A 22410-nucleotide genomic window follows, 5' to 3' on the forward strand; every position below is an offset into this window, starting at 1 on the left:
CCGTCTAAAAAAAGTGTTAGAATGCCTTCAGGTGATGTCGGGAAATATGACAATTACGAATTTGGTGCATATAAATGACCCAGACAAAGTGATAATGATGTGACATGCAGGAGAGTATAAAGGGAATGGGAAATGAACACGAGATGAATATATTGATAAGCAAATACGCTGTAAAACTGGTGATGTAGCTGTGGCTATGATGATGGATTGATGTCTGAGTGACAATTATTAGTCCAACAAACAGCCTACAAAAAGGTATTAACTAATATTGATTAAAAAAATAAGAATAATTAGAGTTGATATAATTAGTCTATTAATTAATTGACTTAGGGAACAAGGAGCAATTGCTCATTAATCAGTTAATCAAGAAAATATTTGGCAAATTGAATGATCACCTTAAAAAACATCAGTTGCAGTCTTAATTTTGATCAAATCTAATCGATTGATTAATCATTTAATACATTTTTCAAGCAAAGATGCCAAAAGTTCAAATGTCAGGATTTGTTGCTTTGTCTTATATGATAGTGAATTAAATATCATTGGATTTTACATCGTTGGTTGGACAAAACAAGCAATCTGAAGACGTCACATTAGGCTCTGAAAATAGTAATGGGCATTTTTCACTATGGTCTAACATTTCGTCGACCAAATGATTATTCATTGAGAAAATAATCGACAAATTAATCGATAATGAAAATAAGCGTTGGTTGCAGCCCTAAACATAATCGACAGGAGCATCAGTTCAAAAGGCGCCACAATGAGTCACAGACTGTTCACTTTCAACTTAGTGAGCGAGACGGTGGGAAAACTTCCGAGCGGTACATGAACTCAGCAGCAGTAGTTGACTGGAAGGGATGGAGCTGCGGCGCTGGTGTTGTTTTCTCCGCCGCACATTCACATTAACCGTCAACCCAGCCGTAACAACGTAAGCTGCTCACGACCTTCTGTACGGGAAACCACCCTGAATGGACTACCATACGAGCGAAAGAGCACGAGCTCGCCTTTTTCCTTTCATTGAGGAAAAAAACAAACAACAGCTGCCTACCTTTGCCACTGAAGAAAGCGCGTGGGGATGCTTCGCGCGGGTATAGTGAGAGAAACGCGCGCGCTTAATGATTAGTATTTACACAAGTAGCTAATTAAGTAGTAATTACATAAGTAGTATTCAAACCCGCCAGTGTGGCTCGCGTGTCTGCTAGTGGTCTAAAATTAGACCAGCGCTCAGCCAACGGAGGACGCGGTATTTATTGAGTAGGAGTTTTTCATTTTTCATCAACGCACCTTGGATTTCAGTCGTTATCAAAAAGCAAGTGTGGAGCCGAGGACGAGGTCAGAGCAATTCAAGACAGGTAAGCATTCCTTACCCTTAAAATGTTAAAAAAAAAATAATAAATAGATAATAAATCAGGTTCAGGTTCAAAGTAATAGTAGGCTATTTAGCTTTATATCTTTTGCCACCAAAAGTTTGTCAAAAAATCTTTTAAATTGTTGTGTGTGTGTGTGTGTGTGTGTGTGTGTGTGTGTGTGTGTGTGTGTGTGTGTGTGTGCGCGCGCGCGCGTGTGTTTGTCTCCATAGTATATAAAAACATCACAGCATCCTATTCGGACTCAAACTAAATGTTGGCAAGTGTACACACCTTGTTGACGCCCATACTTATATGTTATTCAACCATAGTTTTCCAATATTTTTACACTAGGGGATGAATACTAAGTTTCAAGGTTATCTTATAGAATATATTGCTCAGGAAGTCACATCCAGAGTACTTCTGTTTCGTATTAAAATGTAATTGAAGCCCAGTGAACAATGGCAATTCAATATGACAAGTAGATAACCTAGATACAGCAATCTAAAATGTAACATTTCGTCCAAGTCAATTCTGTGGTTAATTTACTTTCCATTCACTTAACTGTGCACATTATTGGATAAACCTGTAGTGGATTGATTGGAGTTGATGCTGCAGGATTAATGAGAATCGGGGCAGTCAATAGCTCACTAGTATGACATGACAGAGACCCTGGTCTAACACATTATGCAGGCTGACATAACCAGCCACCCTCTTGGCATCAATCCAGCTTCACTTCATTATTTTGTGGGGACTTCTCTTGGCTGCAAATCCTGAAGTGGCGGTTGCCTGTATTACTGCTGTCTTTTGAAAAGAAGGGGGTTTAGGTGATTTAGCTGAATTCTGTTGTAATTCTCTTCCTTGATGTCATTTCTTTGCTTTCATCGACTTACTGTAGTGTCACAAGCATCAAGTCACTCAGAGCGGACTATTAAGATCCTGTTAGACCCAGAAAGGATTAAAAATAAATGTTAAAAATAGCAAGTCTCATGGAGTAAGGGCAACAAATAAACACCACCTCCCCTCTGTCTCTTCCCCTCTTTATCTGTGGTTTTGGTGAAAGAAAGGCTCTGAGCGCAATGGACTGGTAATAGGGTTGGATGCGCTTCATCTCCACTCACTGCCAACAACATCCGGAGTCACTTGCCAGGAATTCCACCTTTGCTATTTGTTTCCTTCAGAGGGAAAAGTGTGCAATGTGGAATATAGTGGGGCACGCAACAGGGAGGAACATCCAGCTCAGATTAAACTCACAGATCAGAGACGAAGGGCTGTAACAAGAGGAAGCGCTCTGGCTTTGCAGCATGGTGGACGGGTTCCTGGCATCCAGCTTGTGGAAGTCCAATGCCAGATTCCTTCTCTTTGCCGCCTGCCAAAGCCCTCCACCCCTTTGTCTTTATCAAAAGCCCTCGCTGCGATTCCTCTCTTCCAGTTCTGTCGCGGCGCTATCAATCATATCTTGCTCTCAGCAGACTCTTCTGCTCATTAAGGATGTGAACCTGTAGGTAGCCTGCAGCCCCCCTAGCCATTCATCTCTCTCAGCGGGGCGCAGAGACTCACATCTGGAGCAGCATTTCAAAACATGGCTCTTAGCAGACATGTAGTGTACGATGAAGGAGATTCAATACATTTTTAAAGGCTGCCTTTCAGCAGACGTGGTGCCAAGCATAAAATTAACTCTACTTGAAGTGTGCTGCTCATATACAAGCCTGTATTGGTGTGTAATTTGCCAAAAAGGCAGTAAAAAGCAGGTGTACTAGATAATATATATTACACTACAAAGGAATGTCGAGATCACCACTCAGAGACAAAAATGCCAATGGCATGTCATTGTGATTATAGTTGGCAAGGACAAGGCTGGCTTTGTAGGGTTTTCTTCAATTGTGACAAAGAACACTGAACCCACTTGAGTCCAACCCAAGAATTTATTACGTCCAGGAAGCAGAACAGTATGTTGAATACAGTCTCTTTGAATATTCTGAAGTACATGGTTAATTTTTCTACATCCCTATACAGTTATCTACATCCCCTATACATCCCTATTCCAATGTTACCCCTTCCTTATGTTTTTTATGTTCATGACAAGACGCACCTATTCCGAGAGGGTCGTATAGGGGTACAGCTATGGAAAGAATCCTTTACATAGTCAGCACTAGTGTTGCACAGTATACCGATGCTAGAAAGGTATCACAATACCCGGCCATTAAAAACGGTACAATGCCCCATTTTTATTAGTGCCGCTACTCAAAGAATGACAGTGACAGTAAGAGCCGTATTTCCTATGATTTGCGTCGATGTGCAACAGTGGGGCATCATGTGTGTGCAGCGCTCAGCTTCCACTCCCTGCAAGCATAGTGGGCATGCCAATGTTTTTTTGTTTTTTTGTTGTTTTTTTTTTGCATATGCACGCTGTAGCTTTCATGGTGACAGAACGAGAGGCATGGCTAACTGCTCTTGCCGACCATCCATGGTGTGTTGACAAAGCAGATGCACTGAGCAAAATATGACTTTATTTCGCTTACATAGCCAACAGTCAACTGACACCACAAAGCCAACCTGTAAAAGATGTTTTAAACCCTCTCAGACCAACACACCCAACATCAGCATCTTGCCGACAATTATGTCGACCTGTTCAAGGAATTCAAAGGGCGACAGGTTAGCAAATGTGATAAATAATATTATTACATGCCCTAAAATATAAGTCAAACAAGTGTGATTTATTTTATGACAAACAAACTTTTTTCAACGTTGGAGTTTGACAAGGCAATTAAGGGCAATGATAACTGTTTAATTGGCTTTAGCTTTTTAGCCAATTTACCAATGTGGCAAATGTCTCTATATGCAAATGCAACAGTCACACTGGTAATGTTAACTTTACCATAACATTGCAAGCTGCTAAAAGTCAGGCGTTCAAAAGTATGTAGATCAACAACATCAGTTAATAAAAAACAAAAACAAAGAATTTTAAGTTCCATGTTCTGTCATCTAATATATTATTCCATTACTTTTCCAGATGTTTTAGGTTTTTGTCGCGGTACCATTTCAGTTTTGTTATCAAGATATTTAGGCAGCTCTCGTGTCAAACTCATAATTTTGGTATCATGATAATACTAGTCAGCACTAGGACTGTCGCAGTACTGCAATATTGCAATACTGCGGTACAGACAAGCCAACTGCGGCGGATGGAAAGCAACCGCCACAACCACACTATGTTCACGTTTTTTTTTCTTTTTTTTAATGAGGCTAGGACCTTCTGGTTTTACACTTCAATGCGTGTGTATTGAATGTTTGGTGGCTCCCCAGGTCCAGTGTGGTCTGGTGGCTCCGGAGGATCCCATCTGCCGTGCGCAGCGTCTTGCACACTGAGTTCTAGCTTGTGGGGCTCCACAGAACCTCGTGCTAGCCTCCCGCAGCTAGCATCCAGGCTAATAAGCTAACCTGGCGCCCAGCCCTCATAACAGAGTCAGGCTCAGGGTGAGCTGACAAGCTGTCGGTGCTGATGCTTGGCAGTTAAAAACACGTCTGTACGTATTTTGCCTCAGTTATATGTTTAAACTCTCCCGGGTCACTGCATGGCCGAGCAGGCTGCCATTTAACCTGCAAGGTAAAGTAGTTTTCCACCAATCATACAATGCAAAGGTGCATCCAGCTAGACATAAATCATAAGATTTAAGGGGACTTGGCTGTAGGCCAACGTTGCTTCCTGCCACAATAGGATTTAAAGTGTTTCATCAGGTACTGCTGCTCCATTCGGCCATCACAAAATCAGACAACATACCTTGATTTTCACAAAAAAAAAAAAAAAGGGCGCTAATACTGCATAGACCACATACTGCGCTGTTGAGCCACCCTGAATCACCGCAGGGGAAATTCCTTCACCACGACAGCCCTAGTCAGCACATTCATACAGTATAGAATTCCCTTACATGGTCAGTACAGTACACGCATACAGTATATCTATCATCTTCACATCTCATTGCCTTTGTCCTTCTCTTTCTCTGTTCTTTTTTGTATAAAAAGCCTCAGCCAAGACAAGTTGGGCTGCTTTCGTGTGTGTTTTTGTGTTAAGTGAGTGTGTGTGAAGACCGCAGGGTGTAGCCCCAGACTTCTTTTTTCCCTCAGGCACTGCTTCCCCATCATGAATACGCCTTTATGCTCCAGACAGACATACCAGTAAGGTGGACATCTTGAGCGGCAGGAGAACATAGATTTGTAAGTGTAAAAATAGGGGAAGGTGTGACGAGACTTTTATTTATATCAAGGAGCTCATGACTTCACCCTCACCGAAAATAATGCACTTACAATCTCAGGTGTGAAGAGTACCTAAAAATAATTTCAGTACAGAAAATAATTTAAAAACAAATACTTTTGGTTTGTATGTTAGAAAAGACACTGTTTTCACTGGATGTACAAAACTCTATTTTGACACGTACATTCTTTCTCATGAAACATACATGAAAGCATCACAGGACCCCCACTGGATGCTCTAAATGCTACATGACTGTAAGAGTACACTGCTGTAATGTGACAAACAAGACTGTTTTTTTTTTTTTAAAGAAAAAAAAAGAAAACACATACTGATGGACTTCTCTGTCTTTAATGTGTTGCATCAACCTCTGGGAGCGTGGCAGTGATGTACCCACAGAGCCCTTGCCTGTTAACCCTCACAGCCACAACAAGCCATCCCCAGATAGTCCATAAAGCAGCCCTGCACAGCCGCCCTGTCACAACACATGTGTCACCACTCAGCAAGAAGAGCGCTAGGCGAAACCCCGAGGGCCCTGAACCCAGCTTAGTCACGCCACCGCGGTCAAGACGGCCCTCCACCAACTGCAAGCTGCTCTGATGCCTCCTGACAGGCTGCAAGCTGGCGCAAACACAATCTAAGATGCAACCAAAAAATATAAATACCAACATAACACAGCAGAAGAGTGGAGTGGCAGAGGAGGCAGCCTCTTGATTGGCTGTTATATTTGTCCTTGAAAAGTCTGTAAAAACCTTAATTTAGATAATAATCTAAAGCCTGAAATTTACTTTTACATGCAGTTGTGAAAGATTATTTCAAAGTTTGTCAAATGAAATGATTTATCAGTCTCACTCACATATTAGGATTCACATATGCTCAAAATAATTGAAAAGTCAGGTGTGGACAGATTGTTCTGGTTTGAAAAGGAAGACTAAATGTCATCAGCATAAGATATGATAAGCTTCTAAGTACCATATTTACTTTCATGCATAAATGACAAACATTTAATGGTTCAAGCTTCTCCAACGTCAGGATTTCCTGTTTTTCTCTGTTATGTTATTATAAACAGACTGTCTTTGAGTTATGGACTGTTGGTTTGAGAGTCCAAAACTCAAATTGAAGATGTCATCTCGGGCTGTGGAAAATTATAACAACTATAACAATAATAGCATTGTTCACTAATTGCTGAAGTCTTTTTGGACAAAACCATCAATCAGGAAAATAATCGGCAGATGAATCCATTATGAAAACAATCATTAGTTGTAGCCCTACAAAATATTATGATGATTTTTTTGTATCAGTTGATATTGATGTATAACATGATAGTCACTACTGTAATGTTCCCTTAAGCTTAAAGTTTGCTTGTTGTATCGCTACAACACCTACGTCTTGTTACAATCTAGTGTCATTTCTCCGTTTGGGCTTCATTATCGATGCCTTGGACTATGGCAGAAAGTATTGGTACTATAAAGTACATCCTGTACAGAAGTAGAACAGGTGAAAATATATAATGGTAACGATAACTAACCGTGCTATTCAGAGCTTTACAAGATGTTCAGGACAGATGAGTGACGGCGGTAACATTAACATGATAAACAACAGGGCCGCGGCTACTGACATTCCCCCACAGACATACACACACACACACACACTGGAGAGCCTCTGATAGAGCCGCTAGCTCAGCTACAACACAGTTACCACACAAAAACTTTTAGTAAGGGCCATAAACGTTCCTCTAGTGACTGTCAAAGCTCCAGCAGACTCTCTGTGTTTCCAGCACGGACATGGAGAGTCTGACCGCAGCTGCTCATGGCTGGTTATTTTGCTTACATTTCTTCTTTGTTGTCACCCACAATTGCTGTTCATCTGACTGTCACCAGTCTGTTCAGCGCCTCCATAAGGAGGTGGAGGGTAGTGGCGCTCTGGTAGTGATAAGCCAAAGTAGCTGAATCAATTCTGAGCAATCCAATGTTTTAAAAGAATGTATCGATACTTGGCGCCAGTGTATCGATAATGTATGTCAAGTGGAAATATCGCGATATGTTGCAGTATGGATTTTTTTCGCTCCGCCCCTAGTGCACAAGGAGTCAAGTGTTGCATTTATTAAACCAGCCCCAGATGTGCAGCTTTGTTGACATCCCATTGAAGATGGTTTAGTCCCACACTTCTTCTCACACTGAAGAAATGCTGGGAGCCGGGCTGTTAAACAGTAATCCGAAGTCTTAGTGAAGCCACATGAAAAAGATTTTTTAAGTGTCTCTAATCTTACACAAATTCCTACATAAGGATCTAATGTTGCACATAAATGAGGAGACTTGATCCTGATTTTATAGAAGTGGTCAGTGCATCAAAGCTTTTATGGCAGCTCAAAAAGCATTAGTGTTCTGCAATTAATTGATTTTGTTAACATGCCTCTTCAAAGCATGTTTGGGTCTTTAGTCTAATTTGATCAGTGTGGCTGTCCTCAGTGTTTCTGTGTGACTGGTCCTCTCTACTAGCAGGGGGCTAATTGCTTGCTATTGGAGTGTCTCAATTTCGATTCGTGACGTACAGTGCCTTGTTGTTGCTACTCTGGAGGAGATCTTGATGTCATGAAACCTATTATCTATTCTCTATCTGTTCTCTCTTGCTGTGTGCTTCACCCTCTTATGCCAGCACTTGCACACTCTCCGCCCCCACGCCAACAGGCATATTGATAGGATGTAGCTTCTCCGTATGGAGAAGTGGGATGTAGCCTGGCTTAGGGTTCTCAGTTATGATGATCAACAACAGATTATATTCTGTCATCCACTTTATTTGTCATTAGCCTGCCTTCTGAATGGTATTTACCTGCTGTTTTCACCTTTTAGCTAATTATGTCCAGATCAAATGCTTGATGGGTACAGATTGCAGGAAGAAAATACATTCTTTCACTTTTTTTCCATTCTGAACTACCTTGATTTTTGGTCTTTTAAATGCCTGTACTGAGCCTTTACTGAACCTCATTTCTGATAATGCACAGTCATTACAGTAGTAGTTGCAAAAGAACATAGATGCTTGCTGTGAGCATGGGAGGGACTGCTGTGAAAAACATTTCTGGTAACTATAGAATGTTCGTTTTTGACTGTCGACGCAGAGTTAAAAACAATCAAAAACAAAAACAGCTTTGCAAATATTTTAGGGAGGGAATGTAATCAACATATTTGTAAGGCATAAAGATACACACTGTTTTGTTGAGAAATGGTGAAAGTAAACAACACATGTAAAAGTGTACTACATCGTCGATCAAAAATCGACCCGGTACCTTCACCTTCAATTACAAATAAATACATGAATGAGTGTCTGACTATTTTGTAATATGTTTTTTTTTTATTTTTATTTTTTTACAAAAATTCATCACAAAAACAAACATTCTTGATAAGGATCCCAAGAATCCAAAACCAAAATATGTACTAAATGGGACACTTAACAATTTAAAAATAAACTTGTCAGGGTTCTCTGTTGGAGAAACTATGTAATGGAAACATTTACTTACCAGTTTTTAAACCTCCTCAAACATATCTTTTTTCTGCGTTGCAATTTCTTTTTACTGATCAACTCACATGAACACGATACAGAATTATCTGTGATAAGCTAACATCTGCTGATATATTGGCCAAGCCACTTTATTGGTCATTTATTGACTTTGTGTGCCCTTTGTCATTTACATTCATGTCTTTTAGAGTCAGCTGACAAACAGTTAATCTTCAACTATTTTAGGCTGTTAATTGAAGAAAACAAGCAACTTGCAGATGTCACCTTTGGCCTCAAGAAAATGTGGCTATTTTACTATTTTCTAGCATTTTGTAAACCAAACAATTAATCAGTTATTTGAGAAAATAATCGTCAGATTGATCAACAATGAAAATAATTGTTAGTTGGGGCGCTGATGTCTGTATATATATATGTTCATTTCTGTCTCCATATTTTCTATATTGTGGTTTAGCCCACGATTTTCTTCAAACCTTGTGTGGTCAAATGGGTTTCTTATCAACTGCAAATGCTTTTTGTGTCATATTTGATCAGATTTTCAATGGCACTTTGTGCAGTAACCCCTAGATTTGACGTCTTTGCATTGTTCCAGTAGCATTCAGTCACTGAGGGTTTATGTTAATGAAAGAGAGAAAGGAAGATTTTAAAGGCTTAGCATTAAAGTAATGCAGGTGATCAGGTAGCTCTAGAAAGATACAACAGGTATTCAACATGTGACAGATTTCAATGGCCCTGTCCCTGTCAAATCAACACTGAGTTCTGTGTGTTTCGAGCAGAAGCAGAAGCCATCAAACTAAAAAGAAATGCAGGAGAGCAGGGAAGGCAGTGCCAGCACTCAAGTCCTCCAACGAGATTCAAAGTGCCTGCCGTGAGATCACACAGCTCTGAGGAAGCTTGCTGTTGAGGCTCCTGTCAACACAACCACAGGCAGCTCTTTCAGGGCTACGCCCACTTATCTTCTCACTGTGGAGATGTGTCACTTAGATTTGGTCCACCACACAAACTGTCACTGTACTCACACACACACACCTGCATGTATCTGTACAGGCATAAGTACTGACATACACAAGAGCTGACACTGACAAGAACTGACATTGTTAAGAGTGACTCATAAAAAGGATTTTTATGGTTTTGTACATATACGCACAAGGTTACTGTCAACGCCCATCCCAGTGCTCTATACACATGTTATAAATTTGCACCCTCGCAAATTAATGCACAATGAACTTCCTTAGGAGTTCAAATGAGCTAAGAAAGCATCTGATTCTCTGCAACAAGAGCCAAAGATGGTTTTCATTAGTGTTTTGGGTTCCTTTGTAGCGAGAGTTGCACTTTTCAAATGGATTTTATTTCCATTTTTATTTTGTTTATCAGTTTTAAAAAATTATGTTTTATTAGGACCTAATCACTGATAATCTTTAACAAGTCCGGATATCATAATTTTTTATCTTTTATTTATCATGTAATTTGTCATATTAAACCTTTCTCCTAATATTCTCATGTTCAAACATTTCCTTTACCCATAATCAGTTATAATCTGGGAAAATCCAATGTGCGCCAACTTAACCAAAACAAACACTGAGAATGAAAAACAGGCAGAAAATTGCAAGATAGGCCAATCTCTGGGAAAGTATAACATTGAGCAAAGTGGATTTCTCAATGCTGCATTTTGCTCATGTTTGGATTAGGCAAACACAAGTAAGGAAATTGCAGTCATTTGAAAATGTTCTGGTGTAAACCAGATGACAAGTATGTATTCAAATAAGCCACTGCTAATTTTACTGCAACATAGAAGGGGAAAAGTCCTTAAATAATTTTGCCTAGATACACATAATTATGTTTAGCCATAAAAAAAAAAAAATAATACACCTTTATGTGCATCAGCAGCATTTTTTAAATTCTAGGATTGCAATCATAAATGCATACTTAGTGTGGGTATGCACCTTGTTAGTCTTGATTTAATTTGTTTTCCTGATACGCTGGGTGTGCACTTATGTCATTTGTGGTTATACAATACGGCATGACCAAATCTTACCAACCCGCTCCTATCCTCTGCAGAATTTCCTGTTCCACAATTTATATGCAGTTAATAAGTCATTACACATTGCATGGTTTGTGTGTGCTGTGAAGACCCTCTCGGGCGGACTGGGATCTATTTTGATGTGAAAACCACAGACATGAACTCTTTTCAGTGCTATCTGTTCCCCTAAGGCTCGGAAACACTTAGTAAAAACCTGGCTAAAAGAAGAGGGGGTAAACACTTAACACACACACGCACACACACACACACTCACAGATAAAGCATACACTCTGTCATACACATGCTGAATCGATTAGCATTTTTGAGGCCTCAGAGAAAAATACTTTGAGAGATCACCAAGTTTATTAGAGGCATGTTTCATACTCCCCCAGAATCACTGAAAAAAATGAAATCTTCCCCAATGTTTGGTTCAGTTTTTCTATGAATGTTTTTTATTAAACGTAGAGTGACGGCCAGTTAGTGGAACTTAAAAACACTCCTAAAAAGCCACAACTGAGAGAATGAAGATAACGAGCCGAGAAGTGAAAAGCTCCCCCATATATTTTATCACTGTTTACCTTTAGCCTGTTTATCTTACAGATTGATCTTGGATATAGGTGGTGGTTTTCAGAGTGCGGGTCATAGTTTTCCCCACCTTAATAACATAAATGCCTGCAACCAGAGACAGCACCATTTTCATCAGAAAAACCTGCTGTGGATATTGTGCAGCAGTTGCAACCAGAATGTGAAAATAAGAGAAAAGAAAAACAAAAATGGCTTTGGGTAGTCAAATCTGGATGACCTGAAAACTCTACAAAGTTGAATAAAAGAGTCCAGAAGAATGTACACATATGTATATGTATACTAGGGCACAACTAACGATTATTTTCATTATTGATTAATTTGTCAGTTATTTTCTCTATTAATTGATTAGTAATTTTCTCTATAAAATGTCTGAAAATGGTGAAAAAATGTCTGTCTCTGTTTCTCAAAGCTCAAGATTCAACCTCAAATGTCTTGTTTTGTCCAAACCAACAAGTCCACAACCCAAAGATATTCAATTTACTATCATAGAAGCCCAAAATATTCACATTAAGTAGCTGGAATGAGAGAATTTGAGTGATTTTTCTTTTAAAAAACTCAGAACGATTGATTTGATAATCAAAATAGTCGGTGATTCATTTTCTGATGATCGACTAATCAATTAATAGACTATTTATTGCAGTTCTAATGTATACATATTTATTTAAATTCTGTGGTGCAGATCAAACTTGTTTGTGCTCTGACAAATGACAACTAACATAACATACAATGTAACAGCTCAGTTACTGTATGACTTGCTGTTTGTACACTTGTGTAGTGTAATAAGACAAAGCAGTTTTGTTTTTGTTTTGGGATCTGCTACAGATGTTTTATTTGGGTAAAACTGAAATGTGCCTCTTAAAGATCTTTATGCTACATATGGGGCTACAATTTGACAGTCTTTCCATTGTCTGATCTTTTGATTATTTTTTTGATTAATTAATCATTTAGTCTACAAAACAATATGCCCGAAAATAGTGAACAAGACCAGAGTCTGCCACCATGCTAGTGGCTCTGTGAGGCTGTTCTTAGGCACACTGGAGCTTTGAGCTAAATGCTAACACCAGCATGCTGACATGCTCACAATAACAACAATAACATGCTGTTGTTAAGCATATAATGTTTACCATGGTCACCATCTTAATTTAGCATGTTAGCTTGCAAATATTTACTAATTAGCACTAAACATAAAGTACAACTGAGGCAGATGGGAATGTCAGTAGTTTTACAGGTAATGGCGCTAGATGGAAGGTGAAAAGATATGCTGGGGACCTCCACTGTCTTTACCAAATTTTGTGCTAATCCATCTGGTAGATGTTGAGACTGGATAAGTATAAACTTTGATCTTGCTGTGGTGGGAAGGCGATCACCAAAGTCTGTAGGTAGTCTCACCATAGTCTTCATCCTCTGGGGATCATGGATGTCTGTACAAAATTTCATGTCAATTTATCCAATAGCTGTTTAGATGTGTCAGACTGACCTTGCCATTCCCAGAGCCACGCTGCTAGCTTGGCTATAAATTGAATGTCACAGTTTCCTAAAGCATAAGATAACATCCTTATATTGCTTGTTCTGTCCTAATAGTCCAAAACCCAAAGATACTTAATTTTAAATAATATAAAAGGAGGGAAAAAAAGCAAATTCTCACTTTTGAGAAAGTAGAACCAAGAATGTTTGTTATTTTGCTCGGCAATAATTAATTAATGTTTTTTGTTTTTTTGTTTTGTTTTTTCTTTTGCTCAACACTTGTCCCTGGATTGCATTTGTACCACACATCCCAGACATAAGTTTCCATGCAGAGCCATCACTACTGCATCATTCGTTTCTTTAGATTTTCTCTTGTAGAAGGATGGAGTTGTGTGTGTGATGCTCTTTTAAATAATAGATAGTAAAACAGACATTTATTTATATGCAAATGTTGTTACCAGAATGTAATCGAAATCCCCAATTAAAATTTTCAAAGTCACCAAAGACAACGGTTATTATTAGACAGCGAATGTCAAAAGTAGCCTTGTTTGAAGAACATTAAAGCCAGAATCTAACATTAAACGTATGTGTCTGATCATCTCAGTTGACTGTCGTCGCCTTGGTTAACTTTCCTTCCAAAATATTTCAGGACGCTACAAGCTGTGCATGTTTGAGTGTGTGCGCCTGTCTATCTCAGCGCTGGAGGGAGTGAGTCAATCACAGCAGCAGAAATCATCCCTGCGGGCGACCTGTCTTCACTCATGACAAGGCTCCTAAGGCACTTATCTTTCCTTCCCTGACTCATTCCATCCATCCATCCATCCATCCATCCCTCCCTGTCTACGCCCTCCCTCTGTCTCCCCCATCCAACTCTTCTTATTCTCTATCACTCTCTGTCTCCCTCCCACAGTTTGTCTCGTGCCCTGGCACTGCAATTAACTTCTCATCATCAAAGGGTGTAATGAAAAAGAAGGCGAGATAGAGAGTCAGACAGAGGTAGGGAAGCTATGAGAGAAGGAAGATAAGAGGGATGAAACCAGGGGGAGCTGTGACTGAACAGAGGTGAAGCTGTGTCTCACATACACACTCACACGTGCTCACATACACTTGTACACACTCACAGGTCCCCCCCCCCCTCTCAAATACACACTGTTAAACACAATCACACACACACACAGCCTGCACTCGCTCTCAATCACTCTCACATTCCTGCGAGATGCAGACAGAGAGGGAGAAAGAGAGGGATGATATCCCCCCAGGAGATTTTTCTCTCCTCGTTCCTTGTTTTTATTTCTCAACCCTCCATTTCTCTCTTCCTCTTTCACAGACGCACACACACTTGTTCACACCGTCTCCCCTCCTCCTCCTCCTCCCTCTCCTCCTCCTCCTCCTTTTCTTTGAAGAACAAGAAGTATTGCTGTACATGTAGGGAAGCTGCTCTGTCGGTATTCTCATTGTTTTTTTTCACCCCCCTGGTTCAGAGAGCTGTCAACTGTGACCGCTGTTGAAAGGATGTCAGCATGGGAGAGAAGGAGAGAGAGAAAGAGATTGAGACCGGGGGATGAAAGAGACGGTAAAGGAGGGAGGGGGGTGTCAAAATGGAGGTCCCTACGGAGGGCAGAGGGAGTGATGGCATGCTTATGTCTTTGTGCCCAAGCAAACGTAACAACAGCAGCAGTGAGGGGAGGTGATGGAGAGGAAAATAGCTGAGGGTAAAAAACAGCTCAGGGGGGAAATGAGAAGGGCCAAAGCTGCTAATTAACCATGGCACCAGCGTTCAATAACAGTGACATAATTGGCCCCAGTTGGTGGTCCTTGGTGGGGGAGCCCTCAGCAGTAGAATCTAGCTCACACAAGTATGGTTTGACTGACAATGCTTTATAAAAATGTGCATAATCCATAATGGCACACAATGGATTATGATCAAAATGCTGTCTCAACCATATTGGTGCATGGTGGGAGCAAACTGTATGCCCCCCCTCCCAAATTTCAATTTGTGCTAAAGTCCTTTTCTCTGTTAACTCATACTGTTGGCCTGCAGCAAGTTAATGTGTCTCCTCTGATGCACACGGAGTCAGCAGCTGCTTCTTTTCACCCATCAGTGAGACGCTTCACCAGGAGGCTGCCAAGGTTGACGCTTATCCTTCCCAGATCCCCACCCTCTCTGCACAGACTCCCCCCACCAATCAGTAGCTGTTACTATTGCAGCAATAAGAGGGTAATCCCCCTCCAAACACTGTCAACTGGCAGTGTGAATTTCGTCATCAAACTCTATGACAAAAAAAATAATTTAATTGATTTTTCACAAAAGGAGAACGAGGTGCAGCAGAGAGGCTGCTCTCCACTGCTAGATATACAGCATTCATAAGCACTACATGGTAACGATGTCCCTTCAGAAGGAGTCCAGCCCCTTCCTAGAGGTTCTAGATCCAGTGCTGAGCGTGGATGCAAGCCCAACTACATCCAGTTAGTATTCTTTCCCCTCCAGTAAGGTCTCATTCCATGTTCAGAACCTCATGTTGCATGAGCAGAAGTTGATCCGCCAAAGGTTCTCCCCTTGCCCACCACCCAACTGACAATGTGCCAAATCCTCATCCTTGCATATGGTAGCCCTCCATAGCATTGATGCCATATTTTTGGGGCTCAACCCAACTGGGCTCCATTGGTTGTCGGCTTGCCACCAGACCTCCCAGGCCTGGCTCCAGGTTCCCCTATTCTGGATGAGGTGATACTTTCCTGATGGAGTCAGTTGTGTCAGGCCCCTCACCTGTGTGCAACAGCTGCAGTGATGAAGGCTTTGTACTAGATTGTCATTGTTGAGTGTTGATTTTAAAGCATCAGCTAAATGTTATAAAAATGTAAATGTTCTATGTTAGCCATTATTCCCTGGAGCTGGATACATAGGTTGGGAAAGTGCAGCACTGTCTAAGGTGATGTTCCAGTGGCTTTAGGTGTGTCTGATTAGTCATTTAAAAGCAAACACTAGCAAAGCAGCTCACAGAAATAAAACTATTCAGCCAAGGAAAGCAGGGAGCTTATTGAAGCAGACATTTTAATCAGTTACCCCAACAGGGGTGAGGCTGAGATGGTGTCGCCTCAGTTTGGTCTGTCAAGAAGGGTTGTAGGAGATAGTATCTGTTCAGGGGGGCAGGTAGAGGAGGGGCAGAAGAAGCTTTGAGGAGGAAAGATGGTGACAAGGAACGTTCGGCCGCTGACGCCTGAAACAGCTGGCTTTGCATTCTGCATGAAGGGGAGGAATCATCAGTGAATCAAATGACAGCCATTTACTGTGATCAAAAGGACAATACAGTTTCTCACTTCAGATTTAATAAGTCCTCTGCTTATTGACAATACATAGTGACACACATACACTGTACAACAGGGCTCTGCTTTGAGATTTAAAAAGCTCAGTTGGCTCTAGTTGTAGTGCCTGCTGTAACACTGCCAAGTAATGTGTTGGTCCAGTATTCCTTTTTATCTACATTATTTTAAAACATAAGGTGATATGGCTTCAAATATTATTTGGAAACTGACAAAAATCAATTAACTGAAATCAAATACGCAGTGTGCCTGTTGGATACCTTTTGTCAAGTTGTTTGCCTTGTGCACTGGACCCACTGACACAGCGCACATCTCCTTTGCTTTCTAGCTTATCATGCTGTTGACACAGCTTCCCTGTGCAATTCAATGTGTGGGATCCATTTCACTGAACAAATTGGTGTCAAACATCTCGCTAACTCTCCTACCAACTAATCAATAGGGAATTCATGGTGTGAGTGGGTGTCATTTCTCCATCTGTGTCCCGCTTGTTACAGTACCACGCATATCACAGAGTTGCCAGCCATCTGCCAATTTCTAGTGCTCACCATTATTGTCGTTCAGATTTGTCACGCTGCTTGCACAGAGGCTGGTTACTCCTCCACGCAACACCAACGTATTTGCCAGTATCATAGATAAACATCTTGTTAACATTTGCCACATCATTAGGAAAGCATATGCATAATGCTTGTGAGAGTTATGGAGATAACATGTGCAGTGTTAATGTGCATAAATAGTTTCCAAACTGGTACTGAATTATCAAATAATATGTGAATTAGTTGACATAACATTTAGGATTGAAACACATGTTTGGAAGTGGCCTGTTATAATGATGTAACATTTTTGTAATTACAGCTGATCAGGGGTTCGACTTGCTTCGGTGTCCACTTGAAAGACTGACTTTCGCTCTGTTTTTTCTAGACCTGAATCAGAGAGAGAGATGACCCTCGTCTTGTCCATGAATCCTTTCCTGGACCCAGAGGGAGACCCTCCGCTCTCCGCATACCAGCCCATATGGGAATCAGAGCGCTGCACTAAGACCTGCCTGTCGAACCCTGCCCCACCATGCAGCTCTGAGGAGCAATTCACACCGGGTACGGACACCAACACAGATGTTTGTTTATTCATCAGTCATTTCTTAAGCTTGATTAATCAGGTGCTATTCCACATAACAAGCTGCCATTACATTGCCAGTATAGTGTAAGGGTTAACCATATGAAGGACCTTGGCAGTGGTTAAACAGTCATTTCAGTTCCACCAGTGCCTGCTGCCATTAAGGCTACTTCTGCTTATGTTTAGCTCAAGCTCAACCAGGGCAACAGTTTCCTGATCAGACTGAAACACAACGTTTTCTTCAGTGCAGTTGATTTATGGTGATGTTTTTCTCTTTCTGCAGAGCCCCCCTGTAGGCGAGTTCCTGATCATGTTTCAATGTCAAGGATTGCATACTTCAAGAGGAAGTTTATTGATGATGATGATGAGGCTCCTTTCAGTTTCAGGACATACTGCCAGACTGTAAGTACTGATATACACTCACATTCCCACCTTCTGTGCACACAGTGTATCCTATGACCTTATTAGACAGACGAGTTATTTACTAACTGTAGAGACTGTGCTAAATAGCAGTGGTTATGGTCAAGCGTAGTTAATTATATGTAATTATCTCTTTGCATATCTAATAGTTATTGTGAAGTGAGGATATGCGAATCAAGATTGCATCCAATTATTTCATTGTAGAGCACAAAACATTTTTGGAAGGATGCCACAGAGACGGGTAATTTGCTTTTTCAAAATTGATCACAATCATTGCTGCCGTGTGATGCATGTATTCTAAGGAAAAGGAAAATCTCCAAAAGAATTAGAGAATACTTCAATTATAAAGGGAGCAGTAGAGTGCAAGGGTGCCAGTCTTGGTAGATTAAAGCTGAAACATGCTAGATGTGCTTGCAATTGTTAAAGAGGTTTATTCCCCTGCACAGAGGTCATGTTTGCTGCTTGATTTGCATCAAAATCAGTGAAAACTTTTCACTCTTAAACAAACAGGTTATGTACTGCATTCTTATTGAATTGGAATCTTTTATTTTCTAAGTAATTGACCCAGGTTACATAGTAGATCTAATAGGATCTTGTCTTTCAGGTGGCACCAGTTTTGGAGGAGCGTGCCCATGTGCTGCGACTCTCCCTGGAGAAGATGCGATTCATTGACGACCCCGAGGCCTTTCTCCGACGCTCCGTCCTTGTCAACAACCTCCTCCGGCGTCTGCGAGCTGAGATTCTGCTCCAGAGCACTGACTGGTGCTTCCCGCCCAACCCAGCATTTACCACCGGCCCCTGCGTCCTGCCACCCAACACAAACCCTGCTCACCAGGCACTCCACGGAGCTGTACCCACCCGGATCTGCTTAGCACCCCAAGCAGGACCGCCCTTCCGTAAGCGCTTCCGAATGGTCCGTGGGGGACAGGGGGAGCTCCGGCCTGACTGTGCCCAGACATGCTGCTGCATCTATGCAGCGGCGGCAGCTGCAGGACACTACCTCCACCTCCCGTTCTCCATGTATGATGCAGCACTCTCAACCTGCCCATCCACACCACACTCCTCCTCCTTCTTTCAGCTAGCTAGCCATAGCAAGTTAGGGCTGACAGTGGCCGTAGAAGAGCATGATGATGAGGATGATGATGTTGAAGAGGAGGATGAAAATGAAGAAGAGGAAGAGAGGGAAGAGGAGGAGGAGGAAGAAGATGATGATGAAAGAAGACAAGCAGGGCCTTCTATTAATTTGGTTAAGGACAAGTCAAGCCAGAAAAGTAGGACTAGGACCTTGCTGGGTCATGCACACGCAAGGACAGAGGAGGACAGCTGCATGACAGATAGGGTAGAAGAAGAGGAGGAGGATGGAGAGCAGGAGGAGGAAGAAGAGGAGGAAGAAGAGGAGGAGCAGGGTGTGAGACATTGTCAGTGGGACTCTACTGCCACAGAAAGAGAGCTCCACAAGGTTCGCTTTTGGCACCGCAGGGGTCATAGACAATGATTGTGCTCTCTGAGAATTCACTTACATTCTAAATCTATTAGAATGAAAATGTAATGATGACGACAACTGTCATCAGTTGAAGATTATTTCTCCTCATAGCAGATGAAAGGTGTGAGCTACCTTCACTATAGTAATGCCATGTCAGCTTTATTTTAATGGTCTAATATACTCCAGGGTGGCACACAGATACAACTTCAAACTCCATTCAACTCTATTGCTAGTGTTATGGTCAGGTGAAAAATAGACTATTCTTGGCCTTTGTTGGCACTGGAAACATTTCTCAAACAATTATGAAGGCTAAAGTCACATATGGTGGGATCTTAAATCCCAAAGGTGAATTGAAGTTTGCTATTGCACTGTCTCCAAGACCATTTTCAAGCCCCACAGCACAAAACTAAAGGTCTCAAATGGGGCTTTATATTGGTGCAACGGTCTCATTTCAAGACCCTAAACAAACCTATGAAATGAAGGGTTGTGGATTTGGGAGTGTGTGCTTCTGTGTGTGTGTATACGTGTGTGTGCAAGATACGATGTAGCATTTTAAAACTTGATTTTAAGCTGTTCTTTTTATTAAACTTGGGTTACACATAACTATGTGGACTCGTTGATTTTGACGCTGTCTCAGGCAATGGCGAGCGACTGCTGCAGTGGCGGCAAGACGTGTATTCTTCAAATATTTTAAAGAGACAACAATCATAAACATTTTGAAATGTTAAATCACAATTTCAAGTGCCTTAGTGTTTTTACAGATACGTGTATATTGTGTGTTAATGTAATTGTTCTTGTTACTAAGTAGCTATCTTGCATTCCAAGTGACTGCATTTGACTAAAACAGGACACAGGCATGTAGTTAAATGCAGTAAATCTTTCAGATGTCGTTAAAAGGTTAGAATTTTAAAGCAAACTAAATTTACACACCCAAAATGTGTTCTGTTTGTTTTTACTTCAAAATGCATGTTTTCTAGAACTACCTGTGACAATGCACAAACTTAAAGCCAACTTTCAAGGACAGTTGCTATGGCCTAGAAAAGCTGAGTGTGTCCGAAACCTTGTTTCCATCAGTTAGATTCAACCAGCGCATTCTTTTTATGGTTTGGTTGATCTGTCCATTGATTAGGGTTTGAAAAACATGAAAGGCATCTCACACTCTGACATAAAGGATTTAATTAGTGGCATGATAATTATATATTGTAAATACATAAATAACAATGTCTTTTTCTGTTGCCCTCCAAATTAAGCCATCCAGACAGTGTTTCATTTCAACAACACTCATTTGAACCAATGTTGAACTTTCATTCTTCAGCTTTTGGCTTTAATCTCCACATAAGAGGCTACCTGGCTGGCAAATGACATGTATGAAGTCTGTCTGCAGCCTTATGAAAAGGTATGAGTACAACCTAATCTGTATCAGATCACACCCAAACCTTCTTGGTTGGTGGGACAGGAAGCAGCTAATCTCATAGACCAACAGTCAAAATCAGGCTTTCAAGCTAACTTTTTAAAGGTTGTTTTGGGCATTTAATGCCTTAATAATCAAGTAGACAGGAGAAGTGTGAGGATATGATGTGAGAGGTAGATGGGGAATGACATTCAATGAAGGTCCCTGGCCAGATGCAACAAGTTGCAGGTTACATGTTTGAGAAAATGCTTAAAAAATTTTTACTGTATGGCCTAGGATGTACCTTCAACATGAGGAACATTCAGACCTTTGTTTTTTTACACTGCCAATATCAAAACAGAGCATCACAGAAGAGTGTTTCATATAACTTCATCACAGATCTAAACACTGCTGAACAGGTCAGACTGATTTCATGTTTTTTCATGAACTTTCATGTAACTTCAGATTTTCTGTCACACTGTCCATCACCTGTATTTGGGAGTTAACTATAATGATCTGTATCTCCTGAAGCTTCTGACAATGTAAGCTTCTATAAACAAGGATGGTGGAAGGAAATCACATTGGTTACAGAAAATTGTTTGGGTATAACTTGGTGAGTGTGGGAAAAAGAAAGAAAGAAAGAAGAAAAAAAAAACTCATTGACCCCTGAGACATACTAACAGATGAACCAATCAAGGACAGATACGATACCAAACCTATTCTTATCTATGTAAATTATGTGAGCGTTTCTGTCATGATGGCATGATCAGTGGTTTCATGTTTGTCACTGTGTCCTGTTTGGCATTTCAGAAGATTAGGATCATTATACTGATGACAAACCCAAAGTAAAAAAATAAAAAATAAAAGATTATATCAGTGAGTAGGTTACAGGGTTTTCACTTTTGTGACATAGATTACTGTCAGCCACAGCTCATTTGGATGGTGGAATTATTCCTGCTCTGCCACTTGCCCTATCTTTTTTCTGATGTACAAAATAACACGTTGCATCCCTAATGACTGTTTTGGCATCAGTGACACATCTACAACTAGACAAGTGGAGTACCAGCCTATTTCTTTTCATTTCTCTAAAAACCCTGAATTATAAAATCCTGTGATTATCAGTGGGTATTTTTAAAATGAAAGAATTTGACAAAGCAATATTTGTTTCTGAGACAAGAACATGTAACTGCATTGTCTGTTATTAAAAACAACAAGAGCAAGTCTGCTCTGATGATTTTATGTGATGTTCTGTGACAAGTGTAAAGATCAGTAAAAGAAATGTTGAAAAAAAATATTGCTTCCTCTTTCATTCCTTTATATTACAACCATGTTGATTGCTGCAGCTCTCAGATACAGTACAACGAGATGTGTGTGTGTGTGTGTGTGTGTTAATGTAGGTGTGAATTCCTCCTTATTGTCTTGCTTGCCACCCTGTCTGCTGTGCAGTGGAGTGCGGTGCTGCAGCTTATTGCACTCGCCAAATGTCTCTCAGGTGTCACTTTGCCGCTTGATTCTTGT

General features: G+C 40.8%; 1 protein-coding gene across 3 annotated transcripts; it reads left to right on the top strand.

Moving 5' to 3' along the window:
- The first annotated feature begins 858 nt into the window (after positions 1-858).
- sertad4 (SERTA domain containing 4) lies at positions 859-22156 on the top strand. Of its 3 annotated transcripts, XM_042389470.1 has the most exons (5): positions 859-1349; positions 14079-14230; positions 17408-17580; positions 17883-18001; positions 18624-22156. In XM_042389470.1, exons 2-5 carry the CDS (start codon positions 14199-14201, stop codon positions 19512-19514), a joined length of 1215 nt encoding a protein of 404 aa, XP_042245404.1. In that variant the 5' UTR covers positions 859-1349; positions 14079-14198; the 3' UTR covers positions 19515-22156. The 3 variants fall into 3 exon arrangements, with proteins under 3 accessions (XP_042245404.1, XP_042245405.1, XP_042245406.1); XM_042389471.1 differs by lacking the exon at positions 14079-14230; XM_042389472.1 differs by lacking the exons at positions 859-1349; positions 14079-14230 and adding an exon at positions 14571-14741.
- Positions 22157-22410: the final 254 nt, after the last annotated feature.

The sequence above is a fragment of the Thunnus maccoyii genome, chromosome 16 (genome assembly GCF_910596095.1).
Source record: "Thunnus maccoyii chromosome 16, fThuMac1.1, whole genome shotgun sequence".
Taxonomy (NCBI): Eukaryota; Metazoa; Chordata; class Actinopteri; order Scombriformes; family Scombridae; genus Thunnus; species Thunnus maccoyii.

What these genes read in the sequence shown, in the direction of transcription:
- sertad4 (XM_042389470.1), top strand. Translation starts at nt 14,199, where the DNA reads ATGAAACCAGGGGGAGCTGTGACTGAACAGAG. An exon ending in GGAGCTGTGACTGAACAGAG is followed by an intron (nt 14,231 to 17,407) that starts GTGAAGCTGTGT and finishes TGTTTTTTCTAG; the next exon opens with ACCTGAATCAGAGAGAGAGA. An exon ending in TGAGGAGCAATTCACACCGG is followed by an intron (nt 17,581 to 17,882) that starts GTACGGACACCA and finishes CTCTTTCTGCAG; the next exon opens with AGCCCCCCTGTAGGCGAGTT.